The sequence below is a fragment of the Myotis brandtii genome, unplaced genomic scaffold (assembly GCF_000412655.1).
Source record: "Myotis brandtii unplaced genomic scaffold, ASM41265v1 scaffold936, whole genome shotgun sequence".
Lineage (NCBI taxonomy): Eukaryota > Metazoa > Chordata > Mammalia > Chiroptera > Vespertilionidae > Myotis > Myotis brandtii.
The window spans coordinates 207,078-219,779 of NW_005371860.1; the positions used below are offsets into that span (position 1 = coordinate 207,078).

Consider the following 12,702-nt stretch of genomic DNA (forward strand, 5'->3'; position numbering starts at 1 on the left):
AGCAGAGTAATATCTAATGCTTTCCAATTTAAAGCACAAGGTGATTGAATATCTCCTCCTAGGAAAGCATCCAAGCCCGTTAATTTGTAATCAGACAATATACTTTTGTTTGGATCTTTTCACCATTGTGTTATCGATGCAATCAAACAACTACACGGGATTACACACTGTTTTAAATGCATTAAATATTTATATAACAAAAGTCTATCTTTAAAATGCCAAATGACTTCATTCCATTCTCAACCTGGCATCCTATAGCCAAGTAGATTGAATTAGCCATACCGTTGGGTTCCTATAATAATATCTTTTTACCACTAACATGTTCACTTAGCATATTGTTTTGTGGGCTATATAAACATCTATTCCTCTCTAAGATTGTTACCTCACTGGGGGAAAAAATGACAATACCCTATTCATTTTGTTATCCTAGTTGTTCTTGGAACTAAATATGGAAAAGAATCAGATAGGTGCCATAAAGTTTGAGTACAATCTGAAATGTTGATTTCTCTACAAACAGAAAGTGAGGTCCCAAGTCATATACTCCAGGTATGACTACCTTAAACCACACTGATGTGAGCTACACAGTCTTCTACTTGCTGGGCATCCCTGGCCTTGAGGACCCGCACATGTGGATTTCCATCCCCTTCTTCATTTCCTATGTCATCGCCTTGCTGGGGATTAGCTTGCTCATCTTCCTTATCCTCACAAAGCGCAGCCTCCATGAACCCATGTACCTCTTCCTCTGCATGCTAGCCACAGCAGACATTGTCCTCTCCACGTGCACAGTACCTCAGGCCTTGGCCATCTTCTGGTTCCATGCTGAGGAGATCTCCCTGGATCGCTGCATCACTCAACTCTTCTTCATCAACTGCACTTTCCTATCTGAGTCAGGGATCCCGCTGGTGATGGCATTTGACCGCTACATTGCCATATGCTACCCACTGAGATACACCACCATTCTTACACATGTGCTTATTGGGAAAATTGGTCTAACTATCTTTCTGAGAAGTTATTGTACAATATTCCACACACTGCTTGTGAGCACATAGGGTTGGCCAAATATTCCTGTGATGACATACGAATAAACATTTGGTATGGCCGAAACCGGTTTGGCTCAGTGGATAGAGCGTCGGCCTGCGGACTGAAAGGTCCCAGGTTCGATTCCGGTCAAGGGCATGTACTTGGGTTGCGGGCACGTCCCCAGTGGGGAGTGTGCAGGAGGCAGCTGGTCGATGTTTCTCTCTCATCGATGTTTCTGACTCTCTATCTCTCTCCCTTCCTCTCTGTAAAAAATCAATAAAATATATTTAAAAAAAAAAAAAACATTTGGTATGGACTTTTCGTCCTCATGTCAACAGTGATTTTAGATGTTTGACTAATTTGTGTTTCATATATGCTTATTCTCCGTGCTGTCTATCGCATCCCTTCCCAACAGGCTCGCCACAAAGCTCTCAACACTTGTGGTTACCATGTCTGTGTCATTATCCTTTTTTATGGTCCTGGGATCTTCTCAGCCCTCACCACTTTGGACACCACATTTCACCCCACATTAATGTACTCCTTGCCAATGTCTGCATTCTGATACCTCCTATGCTAAATCCCATCATTTATGGGATCAAGACCAAACAGATCAGGGACCAAATTACTTATGTCTTGCTTTCCAAAACAATATGACTTTGGGAAAAGGAAACAAGCTACTGTTTTCTCAACATTCTTAGCTGTACATGAGGTGAGCTTTAGAAGCCCTAGTAGGTGGAGAACAGTTGCTCTTTAAAGTCTCTGATAAATAATAGAGATGAATTTATTTGTGCCTCAGTGAGTTTTCTCACTCAGAGTCTGAGAAATATACCAGTTACCTTTTTAATTCATTTCTAGTCTATACTCTACAGAGGTCTTTGAAAAGAGTTACATTATGGGTAATAGCTAGACTATTCTTTCCTGGTTTGATTTATGCATGATGTGGTAAAGAGATTGGGAGAGAAGTGAGGGAAGCAGGCAAAAACCTCTGCCATCCACATTCCCCTGTAGTTTGTCCTCTGCCCTCCTCCTCCCCCTTTCCCCTGTCTCCCTCTTATCTTTCTTTTCCTCCTCCCTCTCTTCCTCTCCTTCCTCTTCCTGGTCTACTTCTCATTCTTTCTCTCTCTCCATTACAGTAAAAGACCTTGAAAGAGTTGTCTATACATTCACGACTAAATATCCTTCTCTATTTTTCTTCCTCTCACCCCAGTCAGACAGTTTTCCTATGCCATGACACTGCATGTCACAGTATCCTCCACAATGCTGAATCCAATGGTCAATACTGTCCACATCATACATGACACTTCAGCACCATCTGACACAGGAAAACATTCTCTCATTCTAGAAATTCACCACTCCTTTCAGCTTAGAGAGCGTATTACAAAAAAAAAAAATGTGTAAAATCTCCATTTTTTAAGTCAAGATATTTATTGCTAATACTTTATGACAGGTTACTATTTATTTTCTGTAAAGTGTGTGTAGGTAAGTAAATTGTTTCAATTGAACTACAGTTCACATACTCTTCTAGAATAAGCCCCTCCACTGAATCCATGCAAGGGTATGCCATTTATAATTTAGACAGACATACTCTTTTAAAAAACATTTCTCTTTCTTTGACTGGCTTATTTCACTTAGCATAATGTTCTTCAGGTCCATCCATGCTGTCACAAAAGGTGATTGTTTTCCTTTTTACAGCAGAGTAGTATTCTGTGTAAATGTACCATGGCTCTTTTATCCATTCATCTACAGATGGACACTTGGGTTGCTTCCACATCTTGGCTATTGTAAAAAACACTGTAATGAACATAGGGGTACATATATTCTTTCACATTAGTGTTCCATTTTTCTTCAGATAAATTTCCAGAAGAGGAATCACTAGATCATAAGGTAGTTTTATTTTTATTTTTGTTTTAACTACCAAGCAAAATAGAGGCAGATAGAGAGAGAGGAAGCAGACCACTCTGGGTGGAGGGCAGTTAGGGAAGGGGGACAGATTACTCATGTCTTGCTTTCCAAAAAAATATGATTAAGTAACAAAGAAAAAAAGAGAGAACTGATGTACATGGATAACAGTGTGGTGATTGTGGAGGTGGAGGGGGATTGGTGGAGGTCAAAGAGGTCATATGGGGGTAAACAGTGATGGAGAAAATATTAAATTAAAAATAAATAAAATCATTTCTAAAAGCCTTTTTCACATGTAAATGTGATTATTTTAGTTCATTACCCAGTTGAAAGTAGGCTCAGCATTCTATTTATGTTACTTCCCTAGTGTCTATTATGTTGCTGAAAAACTAGGCACTAAATCAACATGCTTAAAATACACTTCCTTGTAAACTAGAAAACTGTGAAATTATCACTTTAAAATAATTAGAGAAAATGAAACTTATAAATAAGTAACATTTATTACTTCCGTTAGTGTGACTTGCCTTTTTCCTTTGTTTTGTAATTACATTTTTACATATCTGAAACTATTTTTCACATAGTTTACATACATATTCTATGTGAATTCTATATATTTTTACATACATGAAACTACTTTTTTACATAGATTTATAATATAAATATTTTAACATAATTTTTCTAGCCTCACCTGAGGATATGTTTGTTGCATTTTAGAGAGAGGAAGCTAGAAAGAGAAACAGCCATGTGAGAAAGAAACATGGATCAGTTGCTCCCGTATGCGCCATGACCGGGGGGATTGAACTGGCAACCTAAGTATCTGCCCTGGCTGGGAATCAAACCCAAAACCTTTTTTAAAACATAATTTAACTGGCAATAAAATATACAAGTTTATAGAAGACCCATAATTTACCTAGCCATTTCATTATTATTAACATGCACTCTATTTCAACTTTTTCAGTTGTTCAAGAACATAATGTTTATTAAAACATTTCCTCATTTTGCCTGTTTAGCATATTTACACCTCGTGTGACTACAAATCTAAGACTAAGATTGCAAGGTCATAGGATAAGCATATTTGGTTATGGGAGCGGAGCAGTGTCCTCCACATTTATTTTTTCAAAATGGATACAGCAATAATGGTTACAGCACAACATTCATTAAAACATTTCCTCATTTTTCCTGTTTATTAATCTTAGTTATATATGAGTCCTTAGAAATTATGTAATCAAACTATTAATCTTTTTTGTTTCCTTTGTGTTCTTCACAAGTGCTTCAAAATCAAACATGAATTACATTATTTTAAATGTTTGTTTGTATTGAATTTATCATTTGAATAAGTTCAAAAATATCTATTGATATAAAAAGACAAAATAACAAAGAGGCATTGTAATTACCACTAATCTTACCCAGTTAGCTAAATAGTTCATAATTCTAAAATGTTTTGTCATGTAAGCAAATTTTCACTTATTATAAATTGGGAAACTATTTTATATCCACCTTCTTAATGTAATGTTGTATAACAAGTATTTTCCTTTGGCATCCAGAACATTACATAAATATTAAGTTGAATAAGTGCATTATTGTTGAATATTTATATCCAAGAAATTGGTAGTATAAATAAATTTGTTATGAACATGAGCATTAAGACACAGTTGCTATATTTCCTCTAGTGTACTATAGGAGAGATGCTGAAATTTTTTGCTGCATGTATGTAGGAGTGACTGTTCCTACCCAGGCTGAATATGTGTTTTTTTGTTTGCAAAAAGTTTTTTAATGCACCTTTTAGAAATTCTAGGAAATATGTGTTTTCCAAAAAATTGAATGGAATCCAATAGCAATATGCAAAGTTAAGGTACCATTTTTCATCATTACATTTTTTATGTCTTAAACATACAACTTAACACAATGAAATTAATTATTTTTAGTTCATGTGTCTGAGTTTCAATAAACATACAATTACCACAATAAAATATAGAATTGTTCCATCACCCTCCCAAAAAACACCCATGTGTACCTTTTTAATAAACTCCCACCAGCCCTGGTAGCCTTTTTTCTGTTTTCTGTGCTTACACTTTTGCCTTTTCTAAAATGTCTTACAAATGGAGTCATACGACAAGTTAGATATTCTCTGGTGAGGATGCAGAGAAAAAGGAACCCTCTTGCACTGCTGGTGGGAATGCAGACTGGTACAGCCACTGTGGAAAACAGTATGGAGTTTCCTCAAAAAACTAAAAATGGAACTCCTGCCCTGCCTGGTTTGGCTCAGTGGATATAGCGTCGGCCGGCGGACTGAAAGGTCCCAGGTTCAATTCCGGTCAAGGGCATGTACCTTGGTTGCGGGCACATCCCCAGTAGGGGGTGTGCAGGATGCAGCTGATCGATGTTTCTCTCTCGAATGCTTCTAACTCTCTATCCCTCTCCCTTCCTCTCTGTAAAAAATCAATAAAATATTTTTTTAAATGGAATTTCCATTTGATCCAGTAATCCCACTTCTAGGAATATATCCCAAGAAAACAGAAAAAACACCAATAAAGGATATATGCACCCCTATGTTCATAGCAGCACAATTCACCATAGCTAAGATTTGGAAACAACCTAAGTACCCGTCAGCAGATGAGTGGATTAAAAAACAGTGGTACATTATACAATGGAATTCTACGCTGCTATCAAAACAGAAGAAACTCTTAACATTCGCCATAGCATGGATGGACCTAGAGAGCATTATGCTAAGGGAAATAAGGCAGTTGGAGAAAGATAAATATCACATGATCTCACTCATTTGTGGAATATAATGAACAACATAAACAGATGAACAACAATAGATCCAGAGACAAAGAAACATCGAACAGACCGTCAAACCTCAGAGGGAAGGCAGGAGAGGGTGGGGGTGGGTGGGTAAGAGATCAACCAAAGGACTTGTATGCATGCATATAAGCATAAACAAAGGACATAAGACACTGGGGGGTAGGGGAGGCCAGGGGAAGGGGGGGGGAGGAGAATTATGTAATACTTCAAGCAATAAAGAATTTAAATTTTAAAAATTCATATATTTTATTGGAAGTGAAAATTAAATTTATACTTCATGTGGCTAAAAATCTAAGACTAATAAGATTGCCAGGTCATAGGATAAGCATATTTGGTTATGGGGGCAGGGCAGTGTCCTCCAAATTTATTTTTAATTTTTAAAATGGTTATAGCAAAAATAGGGCTTTAGTATACTCATATAAATGCTGGATCAACTTATCAGTTGCTACATTTAAAAAGCCAGCTAAGCCCAGCTGACATGGCTCAGTGGTTGAGCGTCAACCCATGGATCAGGAGATCACGGTTTGATTCCCGATCAGGACACATGTCCAGGTTGTAGGCTCAAACCCCAGTAGGGTGCGTGCAGGAGGCAGCTGATCAGTGATTCTCATCATTGATGTCTCTCTCTTTCTCTCTCTATCTTTCTCTCTCCCTTCCTCTCTGAAATCAATAAGAAAATATATTTTTTAAAGCCAGCTAAGATTACCTTAAATTTTTTTAATTTTTTTCAATTACAGTTGGCATTCAATATCCTTTTGTATTAGTTTCAGGTGTACATCATAGGCATATGTTTAACTTTACTAAAAAATTGCCCAACTTTTCCAAAGTGCCTATACTATTGTGAATTTCCACCAGCAATGTATGAGCTGCCATTATTCCACATCCTCATCAGAACCTGACACTATCTTTTTTAAATATAAGTATTCTAATAGCTTGTTAAACCTTCATCATTGCAGTTTAATTTACATTTTCATTATAATTAGTGGTGTTAAGCATGTTTTCAAGTATTTATTTGCCATATGTACATTTTCTTTGCTGAAATGTGTGTACAAATATTTCAGCCATTTTTATTGAAGTTTCTTCTCTAATTATTAAGTTTTATGAGTTCTTTATTCTGGATACAAGCTCTCTGTGTGATCTATGATTTGAACATAATATCTCTCATTCTATGACTCTTTCCACTTTCTTAATAGTGTCTTTCAAGCAGGATAGATTATTAATTTTGATGATATTTTATTTTATACATCACTAGAGGCCTGGTGCACAAAATTCATGCACTTGGGGAGTGGGGCTTCCCTCAGCCTGGCCTGCGCCCTCTCGCAGTCTGGGAGCCCTCGGGGGATGTCCGTCTGTCGGACATCCTTAGCACTGACGCAGAGGCAGGAGAGGCTTGCCAGCCCTGAGCCTGGCTTCTGGCTGAGCGGTGCTCCCCCTGTGGGAGTGCACTGACCACCAGGGGGCAAGTCCTGCATTGAATGGGATTGGGCTGAAACCAGCTCTCCGACATCCCCCAAGAGGTCCTGGATTGCAAGTGGGCATAGACCAGGCCAAGGGACCCCACCAGTACATGATTGAGGCCAGGGAGGGACGCAGGAGGTTGGCCAGCCAGGGAGGGACTGTGGGGGGCTCTAGGGCATGTCCAGCCCATCTGGCTCAGTCCCAATCAGCCAGACCCCAGCAGCAAGCTAACTTACCGGTTGGAGTGTCTGCCCCCTGGTGGTCAGTGCACATCATAGCAAGCGGTTGAGCGGCCTTAGCATATTACGCTTTGATTGAACAGACGACTGAACACTTAGCATATTAAGCTTTTATTATATAGGATGTTTTGGTGTTCCCAGATTCATGTGCATAATTCTAGGTGACAAAAGTGTTCTGACTTCTTTTAGAAGTTTTATAGTTTCAGGTCTTTACCTAGTTCAATGATTCCTTTTGAGTTGATATTTGCAGAGAGTTTGAAGCATGAATTGAAAGTCATTATTTTGCAGATGGATGTCTAAACGTTCAAGTACTATTTGTTGAAAAGGATATCCTTTCTCTATTGTTGCTTTTGTATCTTTGTTAAATAAACTTGCCCCACGTATGGGTTTGTTTCTAAACTCTGTGTTCTGTTTTGTTGATTTTAAAAACTAATTTTACTCTTACCATGCAATGCAGAAATCATATTAGCTTATGTAAATTGAAAATGTATATTTACTCAAACACCTGCACACAAAATTTATTACAGCTTCATTTATAATTGTCAAAACTTGGACATGATTAAAGTGTCCTTCAGTAGGTGAATGGAGACATAAACTATTTTTTAAAAGAACTAAATAAAATAAAAGGTATACAGTTTGAGCAGAAAAAAATCTCTAGAAAAAAACAACTAAACAAAACAGAGACAAGCAATCTAACAGATGCAGAGTTTAAAAAATGGTTATAAAGATGCTTAATAAACTTAAGGGAAGAGTAGATGAACTTAGTGAGAATTTCAACAAAGAGATAGGGAAACATAAAAATGAAAATACAAAATATCAAAAAGAACAAGTCAGAAATGAAAACTACAATAACTAAAATTAAGAATACCTTACAGGAAATCAACAATAGAGTAAATGAAGCAGAGGTTAACGAAGCAGGAAAAAAAATAAAGACACCAAAAATAAAAAAGTTTTAAAAAATTAGAATAGTTTAAAGAGCCTCTGGGACAACTTCAAGTGTGCCAACATTTGTATCATATGGGTACTAGAATGAGAACAGATTGAGCAAGGGATTTAAAACATTTGAAAAAATAATTATGAAAAGATGTACAAGTCCAGTAAGTGCAGTCCCAAAAAAGAATTTATAGAGGCTCACACCAAGACACACCATAATTAAAATGCCAAAGGTCGAAGACAAACAGAGAATCTTAAAAGCAGCAAGAGAAAAGCAGTTAGTTACCTACAAGAGAGCTTCCATAAAACTCTCAGCTGATTTCTCAACAGAAACTTTGCAGGCCAGAAGGGACTGGCACAAAAGATTCAAAGTGATGAAAAGCAAAGACCTACAACCAAGATTACTCTACCTAACAAAGCTATCATTTAAAATAGAAGGATAGATAAAGAGCTTCCCAGACAAAAAAGCTAAAGGAGGTCATCACCACCAAACCAGTATTACAAGAAATGTTAAACTTAAAGAGTCTTCCAGAAGAAGGAGGAGGGGGAAGAGGAGAAGGAGAAGAAGGAGGAGGTGGAGGAGGAGGAGGAGGAGGAAAAAGATTAAAAATATCAATAATAGTCCAGCCAGAGGGCTCAGCGGTTGAGCATCGACCTATGAACCAGGAGGTCATGGTTCAATTCCTGGTCAGGGCACATGCCCTTGACCAGAATCAAATCCGGGACCCTTCAGTCCACAGGCCGACACTCTATCCACTGAGCAAAATCAGCAAGGGCTATATGTCTTCTTTAAAAAAAAAACTGTCTAGCCCTGGCCAGCATGGCTCAACATCATCTCATGCAGCTACAGGTCACCAGTTTGATTCCTGGTCAGAGCTGGAATCGGAGCGGGGGTGGGGGGGGGCGGGGGAGGCAGCCAGTCAATCAATGCTTCTCTCCCTTTCCCTTCCCCTCTCTCTCTCAAATCAATAAAAACATTTTTTAAAATAGAAAACTGTTTCTCCAGATCTTCAGACCATTTTAATTAGGTTGTGTGGGTGTTTTGCTCTTGAATTGTATGAGTTCCTTATATATTTTGCATATTTACCCCTTATCAGGTATATGTTTGCGAATATTTTCTCTAATTCCATAGGTTTCTTATTTATTACATTGATCGTTTCTTTTCCAATTCAAAGCCCTTTAGTTTAACATAGTTCCCCCTTATTGATTTTGCTTTTGTTGCTGTGCTTTTGATGTCATATCCAAAATATCATTGGCAGACCCAATGTCAAGGAGCTTTTTTCTTCCATTTTCTTTTAGGAGTTTTATGCTTTCAGGTCTGATGTTTAGGATTTTAATTCATTTTCAGTTTATTTTGTTTTGAGTGGTGTAAGTTAAGGGGTCCACTTTCATTCTTCTGTGATTATCCAGTTTTATGAACATTTATTTAAAAGGCCATCCTTTCCCCAATAATTATCCTTGGTTCCCTTGTCAAATATTAGTTCACCATATGTGTGAGAGTTTACTTCTTTCTGTGTGTTCTGTTCCATTGATCTATGTGACTGTTTTTATGCCAGTACCATATTATCTGATTACTGTAGTTTTGTAAAATAGTTTGAAATAGTTATAGATTCACAGATGGTTGTAAAAAAAACACACACACACACACAAAAAAACCCCAACACTGTAAAGGGTAATCCCTTGTACCATTCACTCAATTTTCCCCAATAGTAATATCTTGTATAACTAGAGTACAATATCTAAACCAAGTGACACTGGTAAAATCCACATATCTTATTTAAATATCAACAATTTTAAATGCATTTGTTGTGTGTGTGTAGTTCTATGCAATATTGTCATATGTGTAGATTTATGTAAGTACCACTGCATTCAATTTAGAGAAGTGTTCTATTACCACAAGTTCTCTCATGCTACTTCACTCACCTCTCTCCCTTTTTCTCCCCCTTTCTCTCTCTCTCTCTCACTTTCTCTCTCTCTTCCTCTTCTTTCCCCTTCTTCCCTCCCTTCCACTCCTTCTAAAAATCAATAGGAAATATCCTTGAGTGAGGATTTTTTTAAAAAAGAATTTTAAGTGCTTTGTCCTTAAAATAAGGTTGGTTATTTTTAAATTAGTAAGAAAAAGCAACTAAGAGGATTAGGAAACTTGTAGAAAGCAAACCATGCCCCCCCCTCCTCATTGGCAGTTGAATATTAATATCCTATAACATTTTTGGTGAATTTGCTTCAAAAACACAATCTTTTTCACCCTGACCGGTTTGGCTCAGTGGATGGAGCGTCGGCCTGCAGACTGAAGGGTCCCAGGTTCAATTCCAGCTGGGGGCATGTACCTTGGTTGTGGGCACGTCCCCAGTAGGAGGTGTGCAAGAGACAGGTGATCGATGTTTCTCTCCCATCGATGTTTCTAACTCTCTATCCCTCTCCCTTCCTCTCTGTAAAAAATCAATTAAAAAAGTTATAAAAAACAAAACAAAACAAAAAACACCATCTTCGAACTATTTCCTAGTGTTTCCTAGTATTTCCAGTTTACCACTAATATTTCCATCCACCACTTCCATAGATCACACCATGAGTAGCTATAGATGCTGAAAACTCTGGTCCTCTTCCAAAGTTATTCCTGCTTTGGGAAAAACATGTGAACAGCCTGCTCTCGGATTTGCTTGGTCTTGATCCCATATATGATGGGATTCAGCATAGGTGGAACCAGAATGCAGACATTAGCAAGCAAAATGTGGATATGAGGAGGAATGTGGCGTCCAAACCGCTGAGTAAGAGTAGTGAAGATGGCAGGCCCATAAAAGAGGAAGATGATGCAGACATGGGAACCACATGTGTTGAGAGCTTTCTGGCGAGCATCTTGGGAAGACATGTGGAAGACAGCATGGAGAATCAGCACATAGGAAACAAAAATTAACAGGGCATCTAAAACCACTGTCGTTATTATTACAAAAAGTCCATACCAGATGTTCACTCGAATGTCATTACAAGCATATTTGGCTAAGCCGATGTGTTCACAAAAGGTATGCGGAATAATATTATTTTGGCAGAAAGTCAACCTTTTCAAAAGAAATATTATGGGGAAAATTGTACAATAACTTCTCAAAAAGATGGTCACACCAATTTTCCCAATCAGTGTATATGTAAGAATAGCTGTGTATCTCAGCGGGTAGCATATGGCAATGTAACGATCAAATGCCATCACCAGCAGGATCCCTGACTCAGAGATGAAAGTGCAGTGGATGATGAAGAATTGAGTGATGCAGCGATCCAGGGAGATCTCCCCAGCATGGAACCAGAAGATGGCCAAGGCCTGAGGTACTGTGCACGTGGAGAGGACAATGTCTGCTCCGGCCAGCATGCAGAGGAAGAGGTACATGGGTTCATGGAGGCTGCTCTTTGCGAGGATAACAATGATGAGCAGGCTATTCCCAAGCAGGGCAATGACATAGGAAATGAAGAAGGGGATGGAAATCCACATGTGCTGGTCCTCAAGGCCAGGGATGCCCAGCAAGTGGAACACAATGTGGCTAACACTAGTGTGGTTTAAGGTAGTCACATGTGGGGAGACCACCACAGACATCACTTCTTATTCACAGACACAAGAAAACACAGTATTCCTTGTAATATTCTTTCTGAAGGCACAAGACCTTTTGACATATTCCTTCTTCTTTGAACATGCAAATAAAAAGAAACATATAAGATAATAGATTATAGCCTCTGCATTAATGAGTGACAGTCTGATTAAAAGGTATACATATTCCCAGCTAATCAAATAAAACATTTTATTGTATGTATCTCTCCTACCAACAGAGGATTATGAAAAGACAAAAGGGAGTTATTCTACGTATCTGGAAAGGCTGTAACAAGTGTTTCTTGAACGTGAAGAACTTGAACTTAGCTTTGTGGTGGGTACTTTATCATACAGAAAAGAAAGAAAATAAAGAGAAACAACAAAAGAAAACGTGGGTATTCAAAACGAAGTATAGCATCTTCGTGAAACAGTGTTCAGCTCTGGGTGGCTGTGCATAGGGAATACTGAAAAAAGCAGGGTAGATGTTTGTTCAGACAAATTTGGTATAATTGACGGAAATGAGATTTGAAATCTCTCTGACTTCACCATATACAATCTGCTCGCTTGTGAAGAGAATCAAGGGAACTTTGAGAGGCAGCATTAATAGAGCCTGTGTGCCTAAGGTGAGGCACTGCTCATGCTCACACCTTAAGGAACTAAGTTTATAAGTGACTAAAATTTGAAAGGAAGGCATTGTTGCTGGGAGGCGTTGTGCATGATATTTTAAAGCTTTTTCTTCGGGTGGAAATTCTATCATTTAGTTCTTAGTGTGCATTCATT

General features: G+C 38.1%; 1 protein-coding gene and 1 pseudogene across 1 annotated transcript; one reads left to right on the forward strand and one right to left on the reverse strand.

Moving 5' to 3' along the window:
* Positions 1-548: 548 nt before the first annotated feature.
* On the forward strand, positions 549-1,674 carry LOC102241330 (annotated as a pseudogene).
* A 9,288-nt stretch (positions 1,675-10,962) lies between these two features.
* On the reverse strand, positions 10,963-11,931 carry LOC102241641 (olfactory receptor 52B4). The gene has a single exon (XM_005885913.1). It carries the CDS (start codon positions 11,929-11,931, stop codon positions 10,963-10,965), a length of 969 nt encoding a protein of 322 aa, XP_005885975.1.
* Positions 11,932-12,702: the final 771 nt, after the last annotated feature.